The sequence below is a fragment of the Triturus cristatus genome, chromosome 6, assembly GCF_964204655.1.
Source record: "Triturus cristatus chromosome 6, aTriCri1.1, whole genome shotgun sequence".
Lineage (NCBI taxonomy): Eukaryota > Metazoa > Chordata > Amphibia > Caudata > Salamandridae > Triturus > Triturus cristatus.
Genome location: NC_140589.1, coordinates 1794274896 through 1794299161, shown reverse-complemented (window position 1 = coordinate 1794299161; position 24266 = coordinate 1794274896). Strand labels below are relative to the sequence as shown.

The window sequence follows — 24266 nt, the reverse complement described above, 5'->3', positions numbered from 1 at the left end:
CCAGGAACTGAGAACAACCATTTCAAAAAAAATGTTTTCGCTCTCTGCAGGAGCTCAATCTCTGAGTGCCCCAGAACCCTGCTCCTTACAATACCACAGATACACATTTACAAATATGAGTGGGAAGCTTTTCTTTTATAGGCTTATTCCTCACCTTGAAAGCAAATCTAAAAAGGGCCGCAATCGATCAACAAAACTGCTGATGCCATATGGTGTACAAGTTACCCCTTTCAAGAGAAGAATGGAATGGGAATACCAGATTAGTGAAGGTCTGCACCTGCCCAACATGAGTCTTGTCAATATAATAGGCACACTTTCTTGCGCTATTTGGTCCACATATCATTGTGCATGACTTGGTTAGATCAGTGGTCAAATCCTGGTCCCTCGTAAAACCATCCTGAAAGCTCTGGAGACCATTGGCAGTCCTAGTCAATAGGACTGAAGCATCCACATATTTTAGGACAGGAATTGGGAGATTGGAGTACATCTTTCCCAATGCTCACCAGGTATTTCTCAAGCTGGTTAATTCACAATGTGAATAGAAGTTCTGCCAGCACACAGCCTTAGCGCACCCCTTTTTCAGACTTAACAGGTCCCATGCTGTGACACCAGTGTGCATGGCTCAAAGTTGGAAAATGTCATACACCTTCACCTCCATGATGAATCAGAGCTTTGATCTACTGACTGTATTAAAGGTTCAGTTCAGACCTATAAATGCCAAGTATACCCCACCTCCCTCTGCTTTTATGTATTTTCTAATCAGAGTATAATTATAAATTGAGATAATGTTCAAAGGTCCACATCCCCCGGCAAAAGTCAAGCTGGACCTCTGGAGGAATTAAATTGTCTGTGGCTCAAGATTCCAGTCTGGCTATGAATACTCTCTCTATAATCATTATAGTCCATTTAAGCTAGCAGATTGACCAATAGTAGGTATGAGCGCCCCTGTTACCTTTTCTATTTACAAATTGGGATAATTGTGGTCTTGGACTACAATGGGGGGATTCCATTTGCCATGGCAGCCCTAACAAAAATTGTTAACATCAGGGCTCACAAAGGAATGTTATGTTTGGGAAGCCATTTGTTCCAGGAGCTATTCCAATGGGGTTTTTTTTACGGTAAGAACAATCACAGAAACCTCAATGAGAGGGTTTAAAATGGTTGTAAGATGTATCTTCCAGGGCACCCTTAAACCCATCTTCATGAGATGCAGCGTAGACCTTGATAAAATGGTCCATCCAGATAACTTTAAGCATCTACATTTAATTACTGCAGTCCTTTAAAAGGAGGGGGTTTGACAATCTTCCAGAATGCCCACTATCCCTGCTTTTGCTTCCGGTCATTAAATAATTGCAAGCTTTTTCGTTGATATCACTCTTTCTACGATCCAGTACCTCCTTATGCAATCTCCTGAAACCTCGTACTTCATTGCTCACACATAGCTTTTTTAGGGCTACCTTTACAGTTTTGTAAGCTGATAAACATGAGCTATCAAACCACTGAGGTGTTTTTGGGCCAAGTGCGGTACTTATATGTCATCAAATTTGTTAGGGAGGTGTATATGGATGCAAACGAGTTTAAAATCCTTCAGGTTCTTCCCTGATGTGTAAAAAAGAAACATAGGCTTTAGAATTTGAATGAAACAGGTCCAGAGGTAGATGAGTTAGTGCTATTTTACTCCAACGTTTGTTCGGTATGCAATTTATTTCTGCCCCTTCATCTTTCCTTTGCTGGTGACAAACCATGTTCATCCTTTCTTCTACCACACCAATCTCCCTAATAATTGCCCCCATGGTGCTTCTGCGGGAGCTGCTGATGGATGCTGAAACCTTAGTAGGTTTTCCTTTCCCCTTGGATGTTTGTAGATTACCTCTTACCCATTCTTGTGCCATGTCAAAAATACCACATGCTTTCCATTAAGGATCGGTACTGAGGGAGGGCCCAAAACAGATTCTTTCAGGCTCAGACTAGCATGTCCCACGTGCGTCTGGGAGTGATGACCACACTTTACAAGGGCATTTGCCCCTACTCCTTAGGGGTAGAGTGGGAAACTAGACCATGTAGTCTGCCAAAGCAGACTCCTTGTCTCCCTCATTGCGAGAGCAGTGATCACGCTTTCAAGCCTTTTTCTCAAGGAAAGTCTACTTTATTGGCAAAAAGGGGGCTCCTTTAGTTGCTCTCGTCAATCTACTCATTTTAGGGCACTTTTTCAGTTCAATCCCCTGTACAACCATATTACTAGCACAGTTGTCATGCCGTGCATCCTCCCCACCCCAGGCTCCCAGTGGAGGACAGACTCAGTGGCGATGAAGTTGTAACTAAGGCTCAGGGGAGTGATACTAGGTCCAACTAGGTTCAACAGAAAGTGTAGGGATCCTTAATTAATTTGGCACTGGCTGTAGTATAGTCCGCAGATCTTCCTTCCTCCTGCAGGCTAAATGGAGACCGTGCTACTAGAAGTAGTAGGATAGGAGGCTCCACGAGCACTGAAATTACCCTCTACAACATCCGGGCCATAAAACCACGAGCTTGATGCTTATGACGCAACAAGGAATAGAAGGAACAAAACACCAAATTCTGTGCTCTGAGGCTGTCGGGAATTGGGTAATCCAACTTGAGAGAATCAAACGGTCTCAGATGCTAGACGCTGATATGATGAGTCAAGCGGGTAGGTATGAGCACTGATTTAAGTGGCACATGTAATGTGAAGGAATATTAAAAAATACTCAAAAAACATTGTTTTAGTTCTGGGAGCATCACTCTCTGAGCTCTGGCCCTTTCAATATGGCCCTTCTTGAAGAACACACATTGACAGGCCTCAACTCATCTCTGGACATCAATCTCATCTAGTAGGCAGGGGGGAAATGTTTTGCAGCTTCTCCACACAGGAAATCCCCACTAGGCAGCCCTCAGTTTCTGTATACATCAACCCTCGAGCTGAGGACAGAAATTGTTGAGCCGGATGCATGGCTAATGACAATCAGAGTGATTTCTCCACCTTTTTGAGCTTAGAGACATGGTAGCTGATTCCAGGTCATAGTTGTCTGCTCTGCCCCATCACAAAAGTAATAAAGACCAAAATATATAAGCAAGTTGTCTGCTCTACCACAGCCCAACAAGAAACAGTGCTGGTGGCATTGGTGCAATGTCAAGAAGTCCCTGTAGACCTTGCATTTTGGGCTCGACTGTTCCTTTTGGGGGGTGGGGGGGGTCCAGGACAAATACGTTTAGCCCCAGTCCTGCAGCTGCAACAATGAGCTGAAACATGGATGTGTGGGATGCAATCCGAGAAATTGCCAGAAATTCAAAGTTATTAAAACGTTTCCAATAATCATGTTAAGAAGTCAGTGAAGCTAGAGCACTGGCTGACATTCTTTAAGTGGAAGAGAAAGGCATTAGAGATTCACTTGGATATTTTGGAAGAGACCCCTCAATTTAATGGTAAGCTCTGCATGTTAAAATGGTCGCAGAAGGAGATATCTCTTTCCCTGTACCCAAGTGTTTTGAGCAGCAAGATTTAAATCCATCTAAAGGTCTAGTAGAAAAATGATACTTGTAATGTATTGCACCATCATAATTGTTTCTCTCTGAGTTCTAAAAGATTTATGGTATGTTATGTCCCTGAAGTTGTGTTATGACTCATTGAGGTACTGTAGCAATGACTCCATGAATTCACTGTAGCTGGACAGGAAGGAGACATCTGAGAACCCATGTGTCAATCTTTCCAATCTTTGATCAGAAATGTTGGTAGGCCTAGGTAAACATTGGACTCCATTTACCAAAAAAGGGGAGTTCAGGACTACGCCATTAAATATGCAACATACAGTCACTGATTCACAGTAGCTGTTCTGAAATAGTTTTGTGTATTCTATGTAGGCCAATGTAAAAGCAAATATTTTACATGCACTGATACGTAAATGCAACTCTGTAGTTCAATTGAACTTTACAGCTTTGTCTTTTTTCTCCATGTTGAAAATATATTTCCATGTGGAGTAACCTCTTTCCGTACTTCCAGCCCATTTTTGGGTGTGTTCTTTTAAAGTTGTAAATCAAGGAACTTGTGCCCCTAAGTTAAATTTAGGTGTCCAAATGTGTTTGTGACTTAGCCCCACAGTTTGAATCTTCTTCTCTACATAGTAATGTAATTGGGGATGGTCCTTTAATTGCTTCTCCCCTCGTAGCAATGTAATTGAGGACCCACCCAGGATCGTATCTTCTACTAACCTCTTGAATGCTGGTAAGCCCGCCCTTTGTAATATCGTTTCATGGAATATTGCGGGTATCTCCTCCAAATTAGGCAGCCACCAATGGTGGGATTTTATTTCAAGGTATGAGGTTATGTGTTTCCAAGAAACATTGACCAAGGAGGCCACTCATCTAAATGGGTTCAGGATGTTTCACACCCCAGCATTTGATGGTCTGAGTGGTAGGGGTAAGGTTGGATTAAGCACATACATATCGTGCACTATGAATGTAAAAAACATAGCGATGCTTGCTAGTGAACATTTTTTCCAACTAATTAATTTGGACATCGACGCTAAACACTCTATTGTCTTGACTAACTTTTATAATAACATGCCTTCAGACAAAATAGGAACTGTTGTTCATAACATGTTGAAATTGTTGAAATCTGTGGGTAGCAATTTGGTAAGAGACATGACTTTAATATTAGTAGGGGATTTTAATCGTGCGCTATGTGCCAATACTGGGGATAATTTATGCAGAGCCCTAAATGAAAAAGGGGCATGCATTTCACACTTCCGGCATTCAACTTTAGGGGAGAATTTTAATTAATTAATCTTTAGCCTTGACTTAAGCTTTGTTAATGAACTATGCCCAGCACCCATCCCCATGCCCTGGACATTTAATGGCAGAGGTTTTTTTATACTATTGATTATGTTTTAATATCTAGTTGTCAGGCACACTGGTTACACTCCTTCTATGTCTCGGACAATTCGCTTCGTGACCATTTCCCTCTATGCTTGGCTATCAAACTACCTTCTAGCAAAATTAATGTGTCTAAAAATAAGGATCAATTGTTAGAAAATCTAGCCATTGGGAGTGTTAATGGGTTTTCCCTGCGCTGGAATATGATAGAATAAAAAAAAGCACTAATTACGACAGTGGTGAATAAGTGTAAGCTTGCTATATAGACATGCCTGAGTGAAACAGCCGCTCCAGTCCACATCTTAGCCTCGTTCTCCATGATTTCCAATGGGGTAAGAGAGTCCCCCCTCAGACGTAAAAGTAATAATAGGAATCCAAAGGGATTGTTCGACTCTAGGTGTACTCAAGCCTATTCGCACCTAAAAAAAGAGCTGCATTAGATCCCGAGAAATCTGACTATGGTAAGGTTGGCCAGAGCAATCAGGGACGGAAAAACCACTCTGAAAAAGGAGGCGTGGGAGGCATTACACACAGCTTCTTTGGCTAAAGACAGTGCAGCATTTGGGAGAGCAGTCAAGGCACCATTGCTGCATGGCGAGAATGGCCCTTCCCTCGAAATTGCAATTAGTGAGGAACAATGGATTAACCATTTCTCACAAGTATATACTGGTGAGGTAAACTCGGTTGAGACGGATAAATATGTATGGGAGGATTACATTTTGGAGTCCTTCCCCCAGCATCACGACCTACTGTTTACTCTGGATGAGGTGGAGCAGGCACTTTCTGTTAGCAAGGGTGGTAAGGCTCCTGGACCAGATAGAATCCCTGTAGACTTGTTTAAAGCAAATACTTCTCTGTTATAGTTCAGGTGCTTACTGCTAGCTGCAGCATTGCTTTTTTACCTACCTGGGTTGAATCCACGATTGTGCCCATTTTTAAAAAGGGGGATAGACAGGAACCAGGGTGCTACAGGCCAATATCCCTATTAGATGCAATAACCAAAGTAGCGGGCAGAATAATTTTAGAAGGCCTCCAGGATTAGGCCAAGGAGAACTCTGTTTTATCTGACCTGCAATATGGCTTTTGTGCCGGATTGGGGACAGTGGAGCAGGGTTTAAATGTGTCCATCCTGGGGGGGAAATACACGAGGGCTAAGAAGGTGAACCTGTTGTTAGCATTTGTTGACCTCACAGCCGCGTTTGACTGCATGGTTCACAGTAAGCTCTGGTCAGTTTTAGAAGATATTGGAGTTGATGTTCAGATTATTAATTTTTTTTCATGTTTTTATTGCGATGCCAAGGCACGCGTGCGTTGCGGTTTGCAGGGTGAGTGCTCGGCTGCTTTCCCGATCAGGAGCGGAGTCAGGCAAGGCTGTGTCCTGGCCCCGTTCCTTTTAACCTTTATATCAATGGATTTGGGGAGGCCCTTCTTAAAGATAACCGCTGCTCCCCTCAAGTGGCCAGACGGCCAATACCTGCACTCTTGTTTGCGGACGATGCGGTGCTGATGTCCCGCACACAAGTAGATCTCCAGAGAGTGCTTGATAGTTTTTCTATATTTATGAATGATCTTGGTCTAAGCGTAAATTCTTCCAAGACTTTCATTATGCGTTGTGGCCCTGGCATCAAGAAACTTAGAGACATGTTCGTGTCAGGACAGAAGATTGGGGTAGCCAAGAGTTTTTCATATATGGGTATTTTGTTTGCCCAAACGATAACTGGGCTCATACAGTTGCAGCTAAAAAATGAGTACTCCTACGAACAACATCCGCCCTCACTACCTTTGCTAGGAAACTGGGCAAAAGACCACCAGTGGAGCTTATCGCTATGTATCAGGCAAAGTGTGTTTCAGCTGTAGTTTATGGGGCAGGAGTCTGGGGGTTTACTGACATTCTCTCTATCCAACGCACAGAAAATTATTTCCTACGATACATTCTAACCATCCCTAATGGTACTTCAGCGTGTATATGCCATGCGGAGTTAGGGGTCCCCTTCATCTCTGATTTAATAAAACTTGAGCCCGTGCTATTATGGCATAGGCTCTGGACCAAAGAAGAGGCAAAACTGAACAGAGATATAGTTTTGGAGACCCTGAAACTAGAAGGGGCTTCTAGGATCCCATGGATAAGATATGTCCGTAATTCTTTTTAAGATCTGGGCTATCTACAGTATTTTACTAACCCTAGTACCATTCGGTCAATAATCAGGAAGAAATTAAGAAAAGAGGGTATTTTGCTGTTGGACTCCATTAGAATGTCAACTGAGATATTAAAACCCACAGTCCTGCACAACCAAATGATTTTAACTTCTTTTAACATCCAATCCTATTTAACCTTTGTACCAGGAGCACATGACAGGTTCCTTTTAACCCGATTCAGGATGTTTTTTTTTGACAGATTAGTCACCTATCCTAAGATGAACAATTGGGCGCAAGACCTCTAACCATGTCCCTGCGATAACACTTCTGCCCAATCCACGATTCATGTTGTTCTTTTTTGTAAATTTTATTCCCACGTTAGGAGTATTTATTTAGTACCTGTCTTAAAGTGGTTCGGCCTTCGACAGTGTCGACCAGCTTTTTTGGCACCACAACACTTGGACAACGAGCATAGTGTTTTTAGGATAGCAATTTTCTTGGGAACAGTGCTGAGTCAAAGGAAATGTATGCTCATTTAATGCCATATGAAAGAGGCCTATGCTAGCTTACCCCGTCCTAATTAATATTCTTATTGAATTGCGTGTAACGAAGAAACACATTTTGTCTTTCCGCAATGTGTTTTTAAGACTGTTAGCTATGAGGAAAGTGATGAGATAAAGGAAATATATGCCCGCTTAATTGTTTTATATGAAAGAGGGCTATGTTAGTTTAATAGTGTTTTAACTAATATCTTAACTGAACTATTATTGTATGTAATGAAAAATGTTTTATTTTTAACTTGCTTTTATGATTGTCTGATATAACAATCGAATAAAGCCTTCTTTTGATTTTTGATTTGATTTGAATAGTCCAAGTGTGACAACAGGAAATGTAGCCAGCAAGACAAGGACTCTATAGAAAAACAAGTAGCTGTTTGAAAGCAGAGACTTGCCATGCATCATAGATGTATTTGAGTCCACTGTTCATCATAGGCCATGACTGGCAGCACAAACAATAAAATAGCACTCTGTGGCTTTTGCCATGTCTTTTTCTTGCAAGCTTTGTGAAGCTTTGTTAAGTTCTACTGGAAACTTTTCAACTTTGAGAAGTTACAATCTTTTATGATTTAGCAAGAATTGTATGAAAAACAAACTTTTTATACAACTGATGTTGCAGAAGGAGAACCAGCACAGACAATTCTGTATTCATGTTGCATTGTATATAAGAAACTCTGCAAAAGTCAACCTACAGATACAAATTATGCATACATTCTCCATAGCGACTATCATGGAAATTACCTAGCAAGGCACAGAAAATAATGGCACAGACAAGCTTAAAATAGGAAGGCTTGCAACACTTCTAAATAGAGAAAATGGACGGTCTCAAAGCTTTTTTGCAAAGAAAAAAACATAGGCAAAGCTAGGTATAAGCCATATGTTTTGGATCTGCCAATCCAATGCTTGTTAGAAATACATTTATCAAACTAGCAAAGGATACATGTGCTATAATCCTATTGCAATTTTATTGCCAATATTACACCAGCCCAATAAACAATCACGTTGCCACTAATATATTTAAGGATTTGGTGCTACCTTAGTGTTGGTGCTGCCAGTCATTTTAACCCATTACCACACACTCATTGACTCACTGTCACACTAACTACCATCTCACAATAGCTCACTCAGGCCCTGCACTAATACTAACTCATACATTCACTCACTGGCTCACACCAGCTCACTCAGTATGCTCACTTGCAGCAAGACACTCATGCACTCACTCACTCTCAATAACCTCCCACTCACAGAGGCTCACCCTAGAACCTTACTCATGCACTCACTCACATCAACACACATGCATGATTCAAATTTGAAATGTATTTATTCATGCACAAATAATTAAAATCTTTGCATGACAGTCCATACTAATTCTAAAAAATGATATGTTAACACATTTTCACTCAATAAAACTCACAATGTTTAAAAATCGTGGAATGCTAAGTATGACATATTTTAGTCTGTGATTTTAATATCTGAATAAACAGGTCCTTTCAGTGATTGGGTTCAGTCTTTTTTCTGCATGTGTTAAAATTGTTCAAGTATTACATATAGGATCATTGGGATTTAGAAAAACGAATAATGGCCTGGCTGCATGCCCTGATATTCCATTGATTAAAGGGCTATTGCAGCAGTGTTATATCATTAGAGAGGACAGGACAAATGCATGACCAAATGAGCATGCTCACTGTAGCTGAGCTTAAACCAGCTCACATATGACCTGCTCTGAAATTACCATATTAATGCACCAGGTTGGCAAGTTTTCAGAGTGCTCCTTGTTTGCAGTGTGCCTAGGTTTGACGCTTCCTTTCTTTTATATGAAGTCTTGAGTGGCACAAAATTGCCCCAGCAATGGAATTGCCTTCCATATTGAAAACAAATGCCCCATCAGTATAATCAATAAATCCACAAGAAACAAGCTTATGCTAAACAAATGTAGCCTTTCAATGCAAAGCAGAACTGACCCCTCAAATAGATGGCGTTGCCTCAGCTGATAACCTGCCTAGTAGGCATTGTGCCAGTAGCAATAACCCACAGTCAGTGATGTTACAAAGCATGATGGGGCTCCCATGCAGAAAGTGGTGAAGGCATCCTGAGACTCCCATATCTTACGGTTATACAAGACATTTGGTTGAAACAAGTTCATCTGAAGAGTTGTGGTCCCGTTCACCACAGAGGGTGCAGGAACCAGCATTATGCCCCTGGCCACAGTGCAGCCTTTCTCATTCCCATGAAAGTGCTGAAAACCCTGTTCTTATGATGGATGAGGTGTTCTTTTGATCCAGGCTCATGTAACACTTTCCTTCTTTTTCCTCCCCTCAGCCTTCTGCTGAAACCACCCACCCTAGGTTTTATTACGTTCTACTTACTTGATTCAGCTGCGTGCAGTATAAGTGTCATTAGGTTTATCCCTCACTCCTGGTCCTAGCTCATATATGGCCCTATCCCGACTGACTCCTGTAGCATCACCTTGTTGTTTGCTCCTGTAGTAGTCAAAGTCAAATAAACTTTATTCGGTTATTATAACAAGATAACCATAAAAGTACAAGAAAGCACAGTAAAAAATCAAGAAAGAGGGTTTTTGTCATTAAGGCCACGCAAAGAAATTTCCACATAAGTTCAGATCACAATTGATTTTCGTAGTTTAAAAACATTTTTAAGAAATGAGGAAATAAATACAACAGTTAAAATACTATCCAGTTTCTGTACAGCTAAAAAGGCAGGGCGACAACGATTGATTTCCATGATCTTTAGCAAAGGAACAACATATATTCGTCTGGATCTAGTATAAAACTTGCAAAAAAAAAGTATATGCATATCATTTTGAACTGATAAATCATCACAGGGGCATTTAATCAAAGTTTTTGACCAGTCATTCATGGCTGGAAAACTGAGTGATCTAAACAATAAATTAAATCTAAAACGGGTTAACAAAAACCTTTCATGATCACTCATCGATAACTTAAGATACGGCTGTATATTCTTACAAAAAACGATTTGCTCATGAGCTGCCACCGTGGTTTTCTTAATCTCATTTCTAGTTCTAGTCTCCTGCAAGTAGGTCATACATTTTTTTTTTAAACATTTTCTAGAGATATTGCATAGGGAAGATGGTTCTAAATAATAATTCCCCATGCCTAATAGCGTGAAAAAAATCTTAATATAATTCAACCATCTAATTTTTCCACACTTCTCTAATCCCATCGCATTTTCCATAATCAGTCGATTTAGTCCAGACTCATCCACAGTCCAAATTCTATGCCAAAGTAGAACTGGAGCCGTTTTTATTGTATCTTCCAAATATGGATCCCCAAGCTCCACATGGCAAACATATTTCGAGACACTTTGTGGAACAGCTAAGAGATATTTCATAAAATTATTTTCAACCACTTGCAGAGCACTTACATTTGCATAACCCCACAGGCCTGCCCCATATGTAACAATGGCCACGCAAGTCGCTTTATATACAGTCAACATATCTTTAATTGGTTTCCTCCCTATTTTACGGCTAAAGTTTTTCAATGCCATAATAGATTTACAGTACAACCGTTTCCTGGTCTTGATTGTAGTGTTCCATAGGCCTGTACTATCAATTAAAACCCCTAAATAGGGAAATGTTAAAATAGCCTCTACTGGGGTAGAACCAATAGAAATTACTTTTTTCTTTCTCTGTGCCCCCGGCCCACAGTGCATGGTAAATGTGCAATTTATACTCAAATCAAGCTGTTTCATAAAGTCAGAAAAGGAGGTAACTAATCTCTGCATGGCCTGCGGTGTTCTAGCCGCGCGGTCCTGCGTCATCTGCGTATAGCAGAGTTGGGATTGGTCTTTCTCCCACCATCGGCACGTCCCTACACTCAGATATCAAAGTTTTTTCCACATTATTAATATAGAGTGTAAAGAGGAACGGTGCCAGGACACAACCCTGGCGCACACCCCTTTTAATTGCAAAAGATTTAGTACATTCACCATTTTTCCCATATCTAACTCTGGCCGAGGCTCCTGCATAGAGGTCTCTGAGAAAATTAATAACTGGTTGGTCTACACCCATATTTCTCATAACTAGCCAAAGTTTGCTATGTACTACAGAATTGAATGCAGAAGTAAGATCAACAAAGGTTAAAAACATTCGTCCTTCTTTAGCTTTAGTATATTTTTCAATTAAAATATGCAGGTTCAAACACTGTTCAATTGTTCCAAGCCCTTTCCTAAAACCATACTGCAGGTCACTTAAAATTTTAGCTTCTTCTGCCCATACATGAAGTCTATTTAAAATTACTCTTCCTAGGATTTTAACAGTGGAATCCAGGTTTGATATTGGGCGGTAACACTGACAGTTTTCTCGGTCACTCTTTTTAAACATAGGGACTATCAGGGATTCACACCACGAAGGGAGAAGACCTTTATTCAAAGTGGCATTAAAAAGACGTGTGAGAATAGGGGCCCACAGTTCCCTATTATTTTTAAATAAGTCAACGGGGACCCCATCAGGGGTGCTTTCCCCCCATACAGGCATCAATACATTTATGCACTTCTGTTACTGTAACTTCGGGAACAATAGTGCTACCAGAGTAAGTACATACTCCCATTTGAATATTCTCATTAACACATTCCCTCTTATCTTGTACATTAGAATACAACTTTGCAAAATGTTCAACCCACTCATTCTCTGTGATTGCCACATCTAATGGGTCTATATTACTATGATTTAAAAAAGGGGCATTGACAACTTTCCAAAATAGAGCAGAATCTTTGCTTAATGAGGCATCACATAAAGCGTCCCATGCTTCTTTCTTTAGGGCATTTTTTCTAGCTTTGAGGGTTTGCTTATAGACATTCCTACAATTTCTAATTAAGCCAGTATCTTTCTCCGGGGCATGTAGGGCTTGCTTTAGGCTTGAGTATGCCTTTGTGCATTCAGAGTCAAACCACCCCTTCTGCCTCTTATTTCCACCTCTAGTACCTACCCATAGTAACTGTTACGAAGTCACCCACCTGTACTCCGATTTGTTCCTTCGATATTGGAACTTGTCACCCAGCTGGACCCCCAAGGGGGAAGGGGGGAATTGGAGGAGAGAGAAAGAAGAAGACAAACACTGGATTCGCGTCTTGATCCTCTTCTGGGTATTCTTCAGGGACAGGGAGTGATTGGAATACTTGTTCTCTATACATGCGCCACTGAAAACTGCAACTGGTTCTTATTTTCTACACAACTTGAGGAAAGAATCTACTGGGAGGATAAGAGGTACATATAAGTCTTAACAACTTAACATCACCGTGAATGACAATTACTTCCAACACTAGATTCATGCGTTTACTTTTCTTTTGTCACATACCATTAGAAAGTTTCCAGAGATAAACTCTACTTCCGGCAGAAGGTCTTTTTCTAGGTGATTTCAACACTGCAGCGCTTTTTATACATTGAACCAAGTATTTTACATTACAACATTTCAACCATGTTAATGCTGTCTAATTTGTTTCACAATAAAAGGTTAAAACAAAAAGTGCGATTTTTAAAGCGCGAATATTGTCCACACTGTTGCGCAAATATTGTCCACACTCTTGCGCAAATATTGTCCACACTCTTGCGCAAATATTGTCCACACTGTTCTTGAAAAAAGTCTTTTCAATATGGGAACGATTGTTTAACCAATACTGTACTTTAAATCACAAGTTCGTTCAGTCTTAAACTCCTCATTAATTGAAAAGGCTCCTTCTGCTGTATAAAGCTGCCTTGGTCTTTAAAGCCTTGAATGTTCAAACAGAAAGGAAACTCTTACCTCGCGTTTAGAATTACCCGAGTGTTAGGAAGGTTGCTAGGCGCCGATTTGTTTATTGTTCCTTTTTCTGTCTCTAGGGAACCGGAGGCGAAGTGCTGAAGAATCGGAAGAAGATCCAGCCGGACCTTTTCTTCTGAGCGCCCTCGAGGAATCAGGAAGTGTTGCTGCCCTGGAGTCGGATCAGAAGACTGGAGCTGCATTCAGGACGGAGTCAGGTGAGTTCTGCCAGCAGGAAGCGAAGCATCGGAAATAAGTGGGTGGGGGTTTAAATACCTTTGGTGGGGATTATGCGAAAGGCTAAAAACGTGTCCTCGGTGTGCCTTCTTAATTTGCATACGCATGGAGCGCTTTTCAGTTTACACGTGCTAGGCATGTGTCTAGTGACTACAGTACAGCGAAAATAGTTAACACGTGCACAACATGTGTCTAGACTTGTGAAAAGAGCATAACTTGTTAATATGATCCAGAAAACAAACATTGATACCTGCAATTGAAATATGCTGCTAACACAGGATTAGAGCAGCGTAATAAAGTACAGATTGCACAAGTTTAAGCAGTAATGCCAATCGCTGTTGTATACATGAATAGTCAAAATTCTCTATGCATACCAACTTGACCAGGGATGCACTCAGGTTCAGGTTTTCATAACAGTTCCCCCCCACAAAGGTCGTCTAATCGGGCGGGGTTTATCTGGATGTAAGGCATGAAAGGACCGAATGAGGCGTGGAGCGTTAACATTCGTTTCTGGTTGCCATGATCTTTCAGAGGCATCGTAACCTTTCCAATCAATCAAATAGTGTAAACGGCCACCAATGCGTTTAGAGTCTAAAATACGATTAACTTCGTATTCCACATGACCCCCTACAATTACTGGTGGAGGTGGATTATCCTGTCGAGTAGCGGGATCGAGTGGTTTAAGTAAAGAAACATGGAACACAGGATGAATAACAAAATCTTTAGGTAAGGTTAATCTCACAGAAACTGGGTTCACATTTTTTTCAATTGGATAAGGTCCAATGTATCTTGGCTTTAATTTCTTTGGACTATCCATTTGAATATTTTTAGTTGAAAGCCAAACAAGATCCCCTTCCTGATAGGGTGGAGTTGGGTTTCTATGTTTATCCGCAGCCAGTTTCATTTTAATTTTGTGTTTTGCTAAATTCTGTTTAGCTAGATCTTGTAACTTTCTCAATTTATGTAAACGCTCTGTGACTGCTGGTACAGCATCTTTTAAATCTGGGGAAAAGGTCGGAAGGGATCGTGGATGCATACCAGTAAGAAAATAAAAAGGTGAACAACCTAAAGCTGCATGATGGCTATTGTTGTATGAAAATTCAGCTAAGGGTAAGACCTCATCCCAACTTGAAGACACTGAGGACGTCAGACAGCGTAGAGTTTGTTCCAGGTACTGATTTAATTTTTCTGTCTGGCCATCTGTCTGTGGATGGAACGCTGAGGACAACGCAATGTCAATTTTTACATAATTGTCTCCAAAATTTGGAGACTAATTGGGAGCCTCTGTCGGACACGATTTTACTGGGCAGGCCATGTAGTTTTACAATGTGATTAATAAAAATGTCACTGAATTCACTTGCATTAGGTAATTTAGTTAAGGGAATAAAATGTCCCATTTTTGATAGTTGATCCACAACTACCAAAATAGTAGTGTAAGAATGTGAGTTGGGTAAATCGGTGATAAAATCAAGACTAATGGGGGATGGAGGTATTGGCAATGGTTGCAAGAGACCGGCAGGTGACTGATGATCTGATTTCTGCCTAGCACATACTGGACATGACTTTACGTATTGCTGAATATCTTTACTAATGTTGTTCCACCAAAAGTGTCTCTGACACAACTCTAAAGTTTTTTGTATTCCAGGGTGCTCTGCAAAACAAGAATCGTGATTCCAGTTTATTACCTGTTGTCTTAATTCCCCTGGGGGAACAAACAATCGTTTGTTATGTAGAAAATAGCCTTCATGAATGGAGTTCAGTTTGTGTGAAAGCCAGTCTTGTTGATTTAGTGTCTGAAAGCTCTGTTTTAACTGAGTTAGAAAGGTGTCTACTTGTGTGAATGCGACTACTTTTTCTGATGGTATGATAGTTTGAACTTTTATCCTTTCTTCTGATTGTTTATCACAAACTAATCTGGAAAGTGTATCGGACAATAGTTGTTTCTGCCCTGGACGATATGTGATAATAAAATCAAATTCACTAAAAAATAACAACCAGCGCATTTGTCTGGGAGTTAAAGCCTTAACTGTGGTAAAAAATTGTAGATTTTTATGATCCGAAAATATTGTGATGGTATGCTTGGCTCCCAATAAGTGGTGTCTCCATTCCAAAAAAACCGCCTTGATTGCCAATAATTCTCTCTCGGCAATCGTATAATTTTGCTCTGCTGGTAAGAGTTTACGAGAATAAAAGGCAATGGGATGCAAACAACCGGTAGTTGGATCTTTCTGCATTAAAACCCCTCCTAAAGCCGTTTGAGAAGCATCTGCCTCCACAAAAAACGGTCTATCGGGATGAGGGTGAATCAGAAGAGGGGCGGTCGTAAAGGCTTGTTTTAATGTAGCAAAGGCTTTTTCAGCATCTGAATTCCATTGGAATTTTGTTCCTTTCCGAAGTAATTGTGTAATAGGAGTCACAATGTCAGAAAAGTTTGAAATGAAACGCCGATAAAAATTAGCGAAGCCTAAAACTCGTTGTATCTCTTTTACCGACGATGGTGTGGGCCAATTTAAAATGGCTTCTACCTTTTTTTTATCCATCGTTATGCCTTCTGGGGAAAGCCAATAACCCAGAAATTCAACCTTTTTGGTATGAAAAACGCATTTTTCAAGTTTTACATACAAAGAGTTCTCTTTTAACCTTTGTAGTACTGAGCGAACATGATGAACATGTTCCTCATTAGTTTTGGAAAAGATTAATATGTCATCTATATATACAGTAACTTTCTAGTTTGGGCAACAATCATTAGAAAGTTATTAATCATATCAAAGTCATCAACATTCTCGTCTGTACATGCATAAAATTGGGGCAACATACTTTTTATTAATTTCTCCTGAAAGTCAACTGGGGAAATTTTTGTCCACTTTAAAGCGTATCCATTTTTTCGGGCCATAGTAATATTATCTACTAACACTTTAGATTTGGCCCTACCACAAAATTCTTTAGATCTCAATCTCACTTTGAAAGTGAGAGCAAAGTGGTCGCTAAGCGGGCAATCAAGAATGCTATAATCCTGTATCATATCCCCATGGCTAGTATTCATTATGACATAATCAATAGTTGTGTTTGCCCCTCTGCCATTAAACGTTGGGAAAAAGGGGACTTCTGGACTAATCAATCTGTTAACAAAGTCCATATCATTCTCAAATATAAGTTCATTTAAATAATCCCCCCATTTAGAATGTTCAAAATGACTGAGAATAATATCTTTATCTAATTTTACCCCACATGTCCCACTCTCTGCATTCCTGCATATCGGGCAATTAAAATCCCCGACCCATATAATACATGTCTCCTTAGACCTCCTCCCTATAGCGGATATTATGTTATTTCCTAATAATCTAAAGACATCATCTATGTCTTCTCCTTGAATATTATTATAAAAATTTACCAAAACTAAGAACATCCCTTTATTGATTGTGATCCTAATAATGTGATAGTACGTGTTATTAAAAACCAACTCAATTTTAGTACTTACTAACAAATTTGAAACGTAAGTACACAAACCTCCTTTGGCCCTACCATAAGGCGAGCTAACTGCCGGGGAGAAATAAGTTTTAAATCCATTAATGTGTACTGGTTCAATTGTCCAGGTTTCCTGGAGACTTATGACATCATAGTTACTTAACAATCTTTCCCAGTTTTCATTACCCAATTTGGATCTCAAACCTGCGATATTCAAGCTCAAAAATGACCATGCCTTCCCATTTGTCTGGCCGACCGCTAAATCAGTATTGTTAATTGAGTATGTTATTTCCCCTTGAGGTACCTCAATTTGCGGTCTATATTGACGCACAGGACCTTGCCCTTTTCTAATATCGACCACCAAGACTGTCTCAGTATCTATGGCGGTACTTTTCATCCCTCGGTCCTCAAGCTCCGACCGTCCACTGGAGATTAAGTCAGTGGACCTATTATCTATTTTAAGTCAGTCAATATCTTCTAGCCCTTGCAAAATGTGAAATCTATTTGCTAGTGGAATATCAAAATTGGGGATGAAATTGTCTCTATATCTGGGCCTATAACCCCCTTGATGCCACGTGTTATTTCCCCTTAAGTTCATTAGTGGGTAAAAATAGGTCAGATCTACGGTTTGAATTCTGCCTATATCATAATTAGATTCCCAATGACATATAAAACTTACCGCTCCTCTATCTCTGAGATTTACAATTATACAATCTCCAGGTAAATCTTTTTGCCTATGACCATTCCAATGTACTCTCCTAACATTTAAAATCTCCACTCGTATTTGTCCAGGTAAGAGTCTATTATAATTCAGCCAATGCATTACCTTGTTCTTGAGTTCTTGGTAATTTTCTCTCTTTCCGTTACTCAGCTCTGGCACCCCTGCCAACACCACTGTGTAAGGAATTGACTGGGGGGGGAGATCAATGTGTGTGTGTTTGGCCTTATCATAGGTATTTACAACCTTATCTCGATTAGTCCCAATCAAGTCTGTCGTACCCACCTTCCCTGTGGGTCCCTTACCTGTCTCCCTCTCAGCACCTTTATGTCCCAAATCCCTGTGGATTGACAAGTTAGACCCCGTAGGTGTGGTGTGAGGAACACTACCCTTATCACAACTTACCACTGGTATTATAGATTCGGCTAGCTTTGAAACACCAATAACAACATTATCTGATTTTCTAGAATTTAAGGCGGCTATGGGCCTAATTAATAAACTCAGGTGCTCCAATGTGTCCGAATTAACTACTCCCTGCTTTTCTAGACCCTCTACCTTTTTAACAAGTACTTTTAGTCTTCCTACTACTGGCAAAACAAGTGATTTCATTAACTGCTCGATTTTTATCATAATGTCTACCAAATCTGTCAATGTAATTCCTTGTTGCACAGTGTGCCTATCATCATTACTGTACCTTTCTATACTATGTTGTGGCTTGCTTTTCTCCCCTTTTTCTTTTAGAGAGATTGGTACAGATTTCTTCTGCTTACCTTTTGATTTCCCTCTATTTTTAGTTACATTACGCAAATTCCTATTTGATACAGCTTTAGTTTTTAAGCCTTTCCCTTGTAATCCTTGTGGGGAAAACACATTATATGTCGATCCTACTGTATTAATATCATTATTTATACAGTTAGTTGGCTCCTCCAAATTGTCTGACACATTGATTAAAATGGGAGATTCCTCATTTAACCGCAAATTGGGAGTAAGAGACAACCTATTTACCCGACTCGTAAACTCGGCGGGAGATGTAACTTGCAACATAATAACACAGTTAGAGTCTTTGGCAGGAAAATCCGCATATGAATCCATAAGAATTGATTCCTGCGAGTACGCCGTATTCAAGGTAGTGTTCACTTGTTTAATGTTATCTTGGGTAGGTTGAGTTGGCAAACACAAACTAGGAGGTAATGACAGCCGCCTCTCCGTGCTCTCAATAGCATTGACAACTACCCCTATAGTTTTTTGCAGCATCCTGTCTATTGCTGTCAGGCTTGGTAAAGGGGTTTTTGATTGGACTTTAGTTCTTGCGGTGGAACGAGTAGACATTGGTGTAGTTTTGCCCATCCTTACTACGTCACGTACAGTCCAGCTGTATATAACACCGCTTTACTGGCAGTCAAATCTTACAATAGCATTAACATTGATCGAATTACCTGTGACGAACTTCAAGGGAGATGGCCCAGCCCAGCCACGTCCTGCCCCGGACAGCCACAGACGGCCCGCCCTTTGCCCGGGCTTAGCCCGGCGCTGCCCGCACGCGATCCCGCGACGCGGGGGCTCTCCTCTGATTTAATGCGCCTCCGGGAGCGGAAGAGGCGTGGGCGGCGTCCTGCCGCTATGGACACTGGACGATGTAGTGCACACTGTGGCCGCACGGGTTTTCAAATGCGGCGGCAGTGGCAGAGAAGGTAGGCGCCGGGAGAACAAACCAGGAACACGTAGCAGGTATGGCCCAGGCAGACAGCAAACAGCAAACAGAGCCCCCGCTCCACCGGGGCTCTCCTCTGATTTAATGCGCCTCCGGGAGCGGAAGAGGCGTGGGCGGCGTCCTGCCGCTATGGACACTGGACGATGTAGTGCACACTGTGGCCGCGCGGGTTTTCAAATGCGGCGGCAGTGGCAGAGAAGGTAGGCTCCGGGAGAACAAACCAGGAAAACGTAGCAGGTATGGCCCAGGCAGACAGCAAACAGCAAACAGAGCCCCTGTAGTAGTCTCTGCTTCCTACCTGGCTCAAAAAGAAAAAGACGTTGGGACAAATCCTCCCTCACAATATACTTCCCAGAGCATAAAGTACTCATCATTGGTCATATCATCAACAACTGGCGATAATTATCGCTAAGCGCACTTTGCGCTAGTAGAATTATCGCCGGTAGCGTGGATTTTTATCACTGAGATAGCGTGCTATTAGCAACGCTTATCTCAAAAGCGATAAAAATCCTAGCGCTAACTGCCAAAGTTTGGCGTGAGCTTGATGATAGGGCCTCACATACTTAGCCATGATATCCACCTTCCATAGGATATCATGGCTAAGTCAGTCCTGAAGCAGGCGTAAGGAATGTAGCGATAACAGGGGTTATCGCTACTTTTCCTTCCGCTATGCTTCATAGCATGGGGCTTGATGATAGGAGAAATGTCGCTTAGCGACATTTCTCCAGTCATGTCAGTTCAGGAATGCCCACTTTGCATCTCATTAGAGATGCAAAGCTGGGCGTTAAGAATTTGTGCGCTAATGCAAGGTTTCACTCGATAGCGTGACCTTGCTGATTAGGCGATAAAATTATCGCCGCTTTTCGGCCGAAAACCGCCGCAAAAGCGGCAGTAATTTTCTATCGCTGCCTTGTAGATATGCCCCCATGTCTGTAGCAGATTCACTAGAAAAGTATGAGGATACTGACTTGTCTTTTTGTTTATCGGATTTTTCCTGCTTATTAGACTTGTAGTCAAAACCTTAGCTACCGCCTCTTCAATCATGGTTTAGACCTTTGCCGTAGACAGTCTTGCAGGAGTACTGCAGAATGGTATCTCAAATGCCTTGGTCCACATTCACAACATGTCTTAGGAGATACAAAGAAACAGGATATGTGTGGGGGTTCTTTTTACCTACTACATTAATGGGTATGGCTAGCAGGCAATACTGCATCATATAGTAAATAATAAAAGCAGAGGGATGACAGGGCAATGGTTGAGGCTAGAGAAGGGAAGAGAGCATGGAGCCTAGAGGCAGAAAGCATTACAGGGCTGCAGGGTAGAGTGCCTCACAAAAAAGTGGGGAAGGGCACTTTATTGAGCCAGGTAGAAATCTGCTCTGTAATCTTTTATAATGAAAGTGCTTTTGTTTCCTACTTATGGTTGATATGTGATTTCGTCTTCATATTGTCTGTTCTGATTACCACCAGTTTCTCCCACAGCCAAAGACTGAATGCCAGGTGAGGCAGCCAGATCACCTCTAGCTCCTTCCTGTTGGATCACTGGCCTTACTGGGCATAGGCCATGCAGCACAGCCTCTTTCACTGGAGTCAGTGGACATACAGAAATACTTTTCAATATGTGTTCTTGGAATTCATCCACCACAGAAGTTGTCGATTGACAAGTCCTAGGAAATAGGAGACCAGTGCTGAAGGATGTGTCTGATCCATTTGTTCAGATGGAATCTTGCCCACAAGACTAATAACTCTCTTGTAGCTAAGTCCCCTTGAACTTATACCCAAGCTGCCACCTTTGGGTAGTCCATTGTCAACAGCTTCGAGAACTGGTCTTAATCTTCACTTTTTTCCTGTCTGATAGAGTCACTATTCCAGGATCTGTCAGAAATCTTGCTCCAATGAAGATCTGATCCCGAAAGGGGATCAATTGAGAGTTCATGAGATTTATTACAATTTGGGCCCTGGTCGAGGTGGGGGAGCCACAAAGGTAAAGGATAGCCCCTATAAACCTTTGGTACCTTAAAATCCTCACAATACACGAAAAGATTGTTAGCGACTCGGAACACTACTTCCTTGAAAACAAACACTCAATAGATTTGTCACGGGTGCTATGGGAGGCCTATACTGATTGAACTGGACTTTATGTATTATTGACGTGTTCTAAGGATTGTTTGTATACATCAATATAGTGACATACAAATTGAGCATGGAGATTCCGTCATCTTGGAAGTTCTGTCTCTTTCCCCAAATAATTGTTCGGATTTGCCAGATATGATGTCTCCCAGCAATAGATTTGTTTGCATCAGTTTGAAACTCTCCTCTTCATCGATTTTGTTCAAACGCAAAAGAGACCAAGTCTTTGACCATTGACGCCCCCTTACACCCATGGCCAGTCTCCTCTATACCTTCCCTCTGTTTCCTTTGATCCTCCGATATCTTGTCAGAATGAGGAGAGAGAGTGCTCAGGTGATCTTGATTGCTTCAGTTTGGCATGCTCTTCTTGATTTCATATACCAAAAACAATGAAGACAGAACAAGAATGGCTTCTACTGATTGTGCTGTCCCCTTTAGTTCTCCCTCTTCTCCAGACCGAAGTATTAAAAAGTTTCAGGGTGATTGCCTAAGAGAATAAAATGGCAGGGCCGAGCATAAAGAGGATGTCTGATTCAGTAGATAGTTCTGTTCAGGCTTCGAGGAGACCTTCAACTTTGTGCTTCTATTCTAAGCACTGGTCAACTTTTAGGAAGCGGTGCTCTGCTTGGCAGCTACTTCCACAGTCCATGGGTGTAGCACAGACCCTGAACATTTTTCAGGGCGGCGTCTCACTTGGGCAAAGAGTTTCAATCTAAAAAATACATATGGAAGCAGTAATGGCCTTCAGAGCTTCCCAGGGTCATCTGAAGGATGACCAGGGGTTGATGGAGAGGCTAGTCAATGTTTTTTTTTAACATCTGTCTCTGAGTACCACTTCTCTTTCCAACTTGCAAGCTCTCAATTATTCTACACCCCTGAGAGGCCCTTCTATTGTGCCCCTTCAGTCTATCAACATCAGAATCCGTTCCCCTAAAGGTGCTGTTTTGAGTAGTCATCATATTAGCAAAGAGATTAGGTGAGCTAGGATAACTCTTTTATCAACCTTCTCCTTTAGGATATTCGAGAACAATATTTTGCTTTGTCCGGGACACTCATTGATCCCTAAAATGAACTTTCCTTTCCATCTTCAGCAGGAGTTTATTCTCCTGGTGTTATATCCCATTCCAGAAACACCAAAGGAAATTAGGCTTCACTCCTTGGACATAAAAAGAGCAGTTCTTGCCTATCTCAAAAGTGTAGAAGAGTTTAGGCTATCTTCATCATTTGTTTATCAATTTTGGCCCAACCGAAAGGCAGTTAAAGTCTTCTGTTCTATATTTGAGCTGGTGTATTTGTCCTCTAATTTCCTTAGCTTACAAGGAATCAGGTGTTCCATTACCACTAGGAGCCCAGGATAGATTAACCTGGGTATGTCAGCATATCTGGCGGGTGGTGAGGGGACATCCTTGACTGAAATTTTCAGAGCAGCCACTTGGGCTCTTTCCGCAGCTTTTATTGGACATTAGAGGATAATAGAATCTCCATAGGCGGAGGGGGAATTTGTTTGAAAGTTCTTTTTTCTGTGACATGAAGAACAGGAGTGATCAGCCTTTGAGAAAGCTATATCAGCGAAACGCGTCAGGCTGCACCACAATAACTGCATGGTCCATGTGGTATCGCTGGTCCTTGAGTGCTCCCCAATCTGGTGGACAACCTTGGAGCATACATTTACACGCGCCAGTCCAGCCGCGGGGGCAGCACCACCGCATCAATCAAAGCGGGCCGCTGGGTCGGGAATCTGCCCGGTTCACTGTGGAAGAACTGGCACCGAAAATAAGGACTTTCCAGCCCTTGTGACCCATACAGGGGAAGCATTAGAAATCTTCAGTCTCCTGGCACCTATACAAGGTTCGATGGCGCAGCATGAACACTTCATGCCCCACAATTCTGTGCGAGATGGCTGACCTATCAGCAAGCAGCATGAGTGATTTGAATGACTGCGCACGCCATTGGAGAACAGGAGTGATCATCCTTTGAGAAAGCTATATCAGCGAAACGCGTCAGGCTGCACCACAATAGCTGCATGGTCCATGTGGTATCGCTGGTCCTTGAGTGCTCCCCAATCTGGTGGACAACCTTGGAGCATACATTTACACGCGGCAGTCCAGCCGCGGGGGCAGCACCACCGCATCAATCAAAGCGGGCCGCTGGGTCGGGAATCTGCCCGGTTCACTGTGGAAGAACTGGCACCGAAAATAAGGACTTTCCAGCCCTTGTGACCCATACAGGGGAAGCATTAGAAATCTTCAGTCTCCTGGCACCTATACAAGGTTCGATGGCGCAGAATGAACACTACATGCCCCACAATTCTGTGCGAGATGGCTGACCTATCAGCAAGCAGCATGAGTGATTTGAATGACTGCGCACGCCATTGGAGAACAGGAGTGATCAGCCTTTGAGAAAGCTATATCAGCGAAACGCGTCAGGCTGCACCACAATAGCTGCATGGTCCATGTGGTATCGCTGGTCCTTGAGTGCTCCCCAATCTGGTGGACAACCTTGGAGCATACATTTACACGCGGCAGTCCAGCCGCGGGGGCAGCACCACCGCATCAATCAAAGCGGGCCGCTGGGTCGGGAATCTGCCCTGTTCACTGTGGAAGAACTGGCACCGAAAATAAGGACTTTCCAGCCCTTGTGACCCATACAGGG

General features: G+C 41.8%; 1 protein-coding gene across 1 annotated transcript in view; it reads left to right on the top strand.

Moving 5' to 3' along the window:
- The first annotated feature begins 2538 nt into the window (after nucleotides 1-2538).
- LOC146822018 (serotriflin-like) overlaps nucleotides 2539-24266 on the top strand; it is a 121871-nt gene continuing 100143 nt past the window's right edge. The window contains exons 1-2 of the mRNA XM_085609953.1: nucleotides 2539-2668; nucleotides 13435-13572. Of these exons, the coding sequence (XP_085466079.1) occupies nucleotides 2539-2668; nucleotides 13435-13572 (268 nt within the window). The remainder of the gene's footprint in view (nucleotides 2669-13434; nucleotides 13573-24266) is intronic.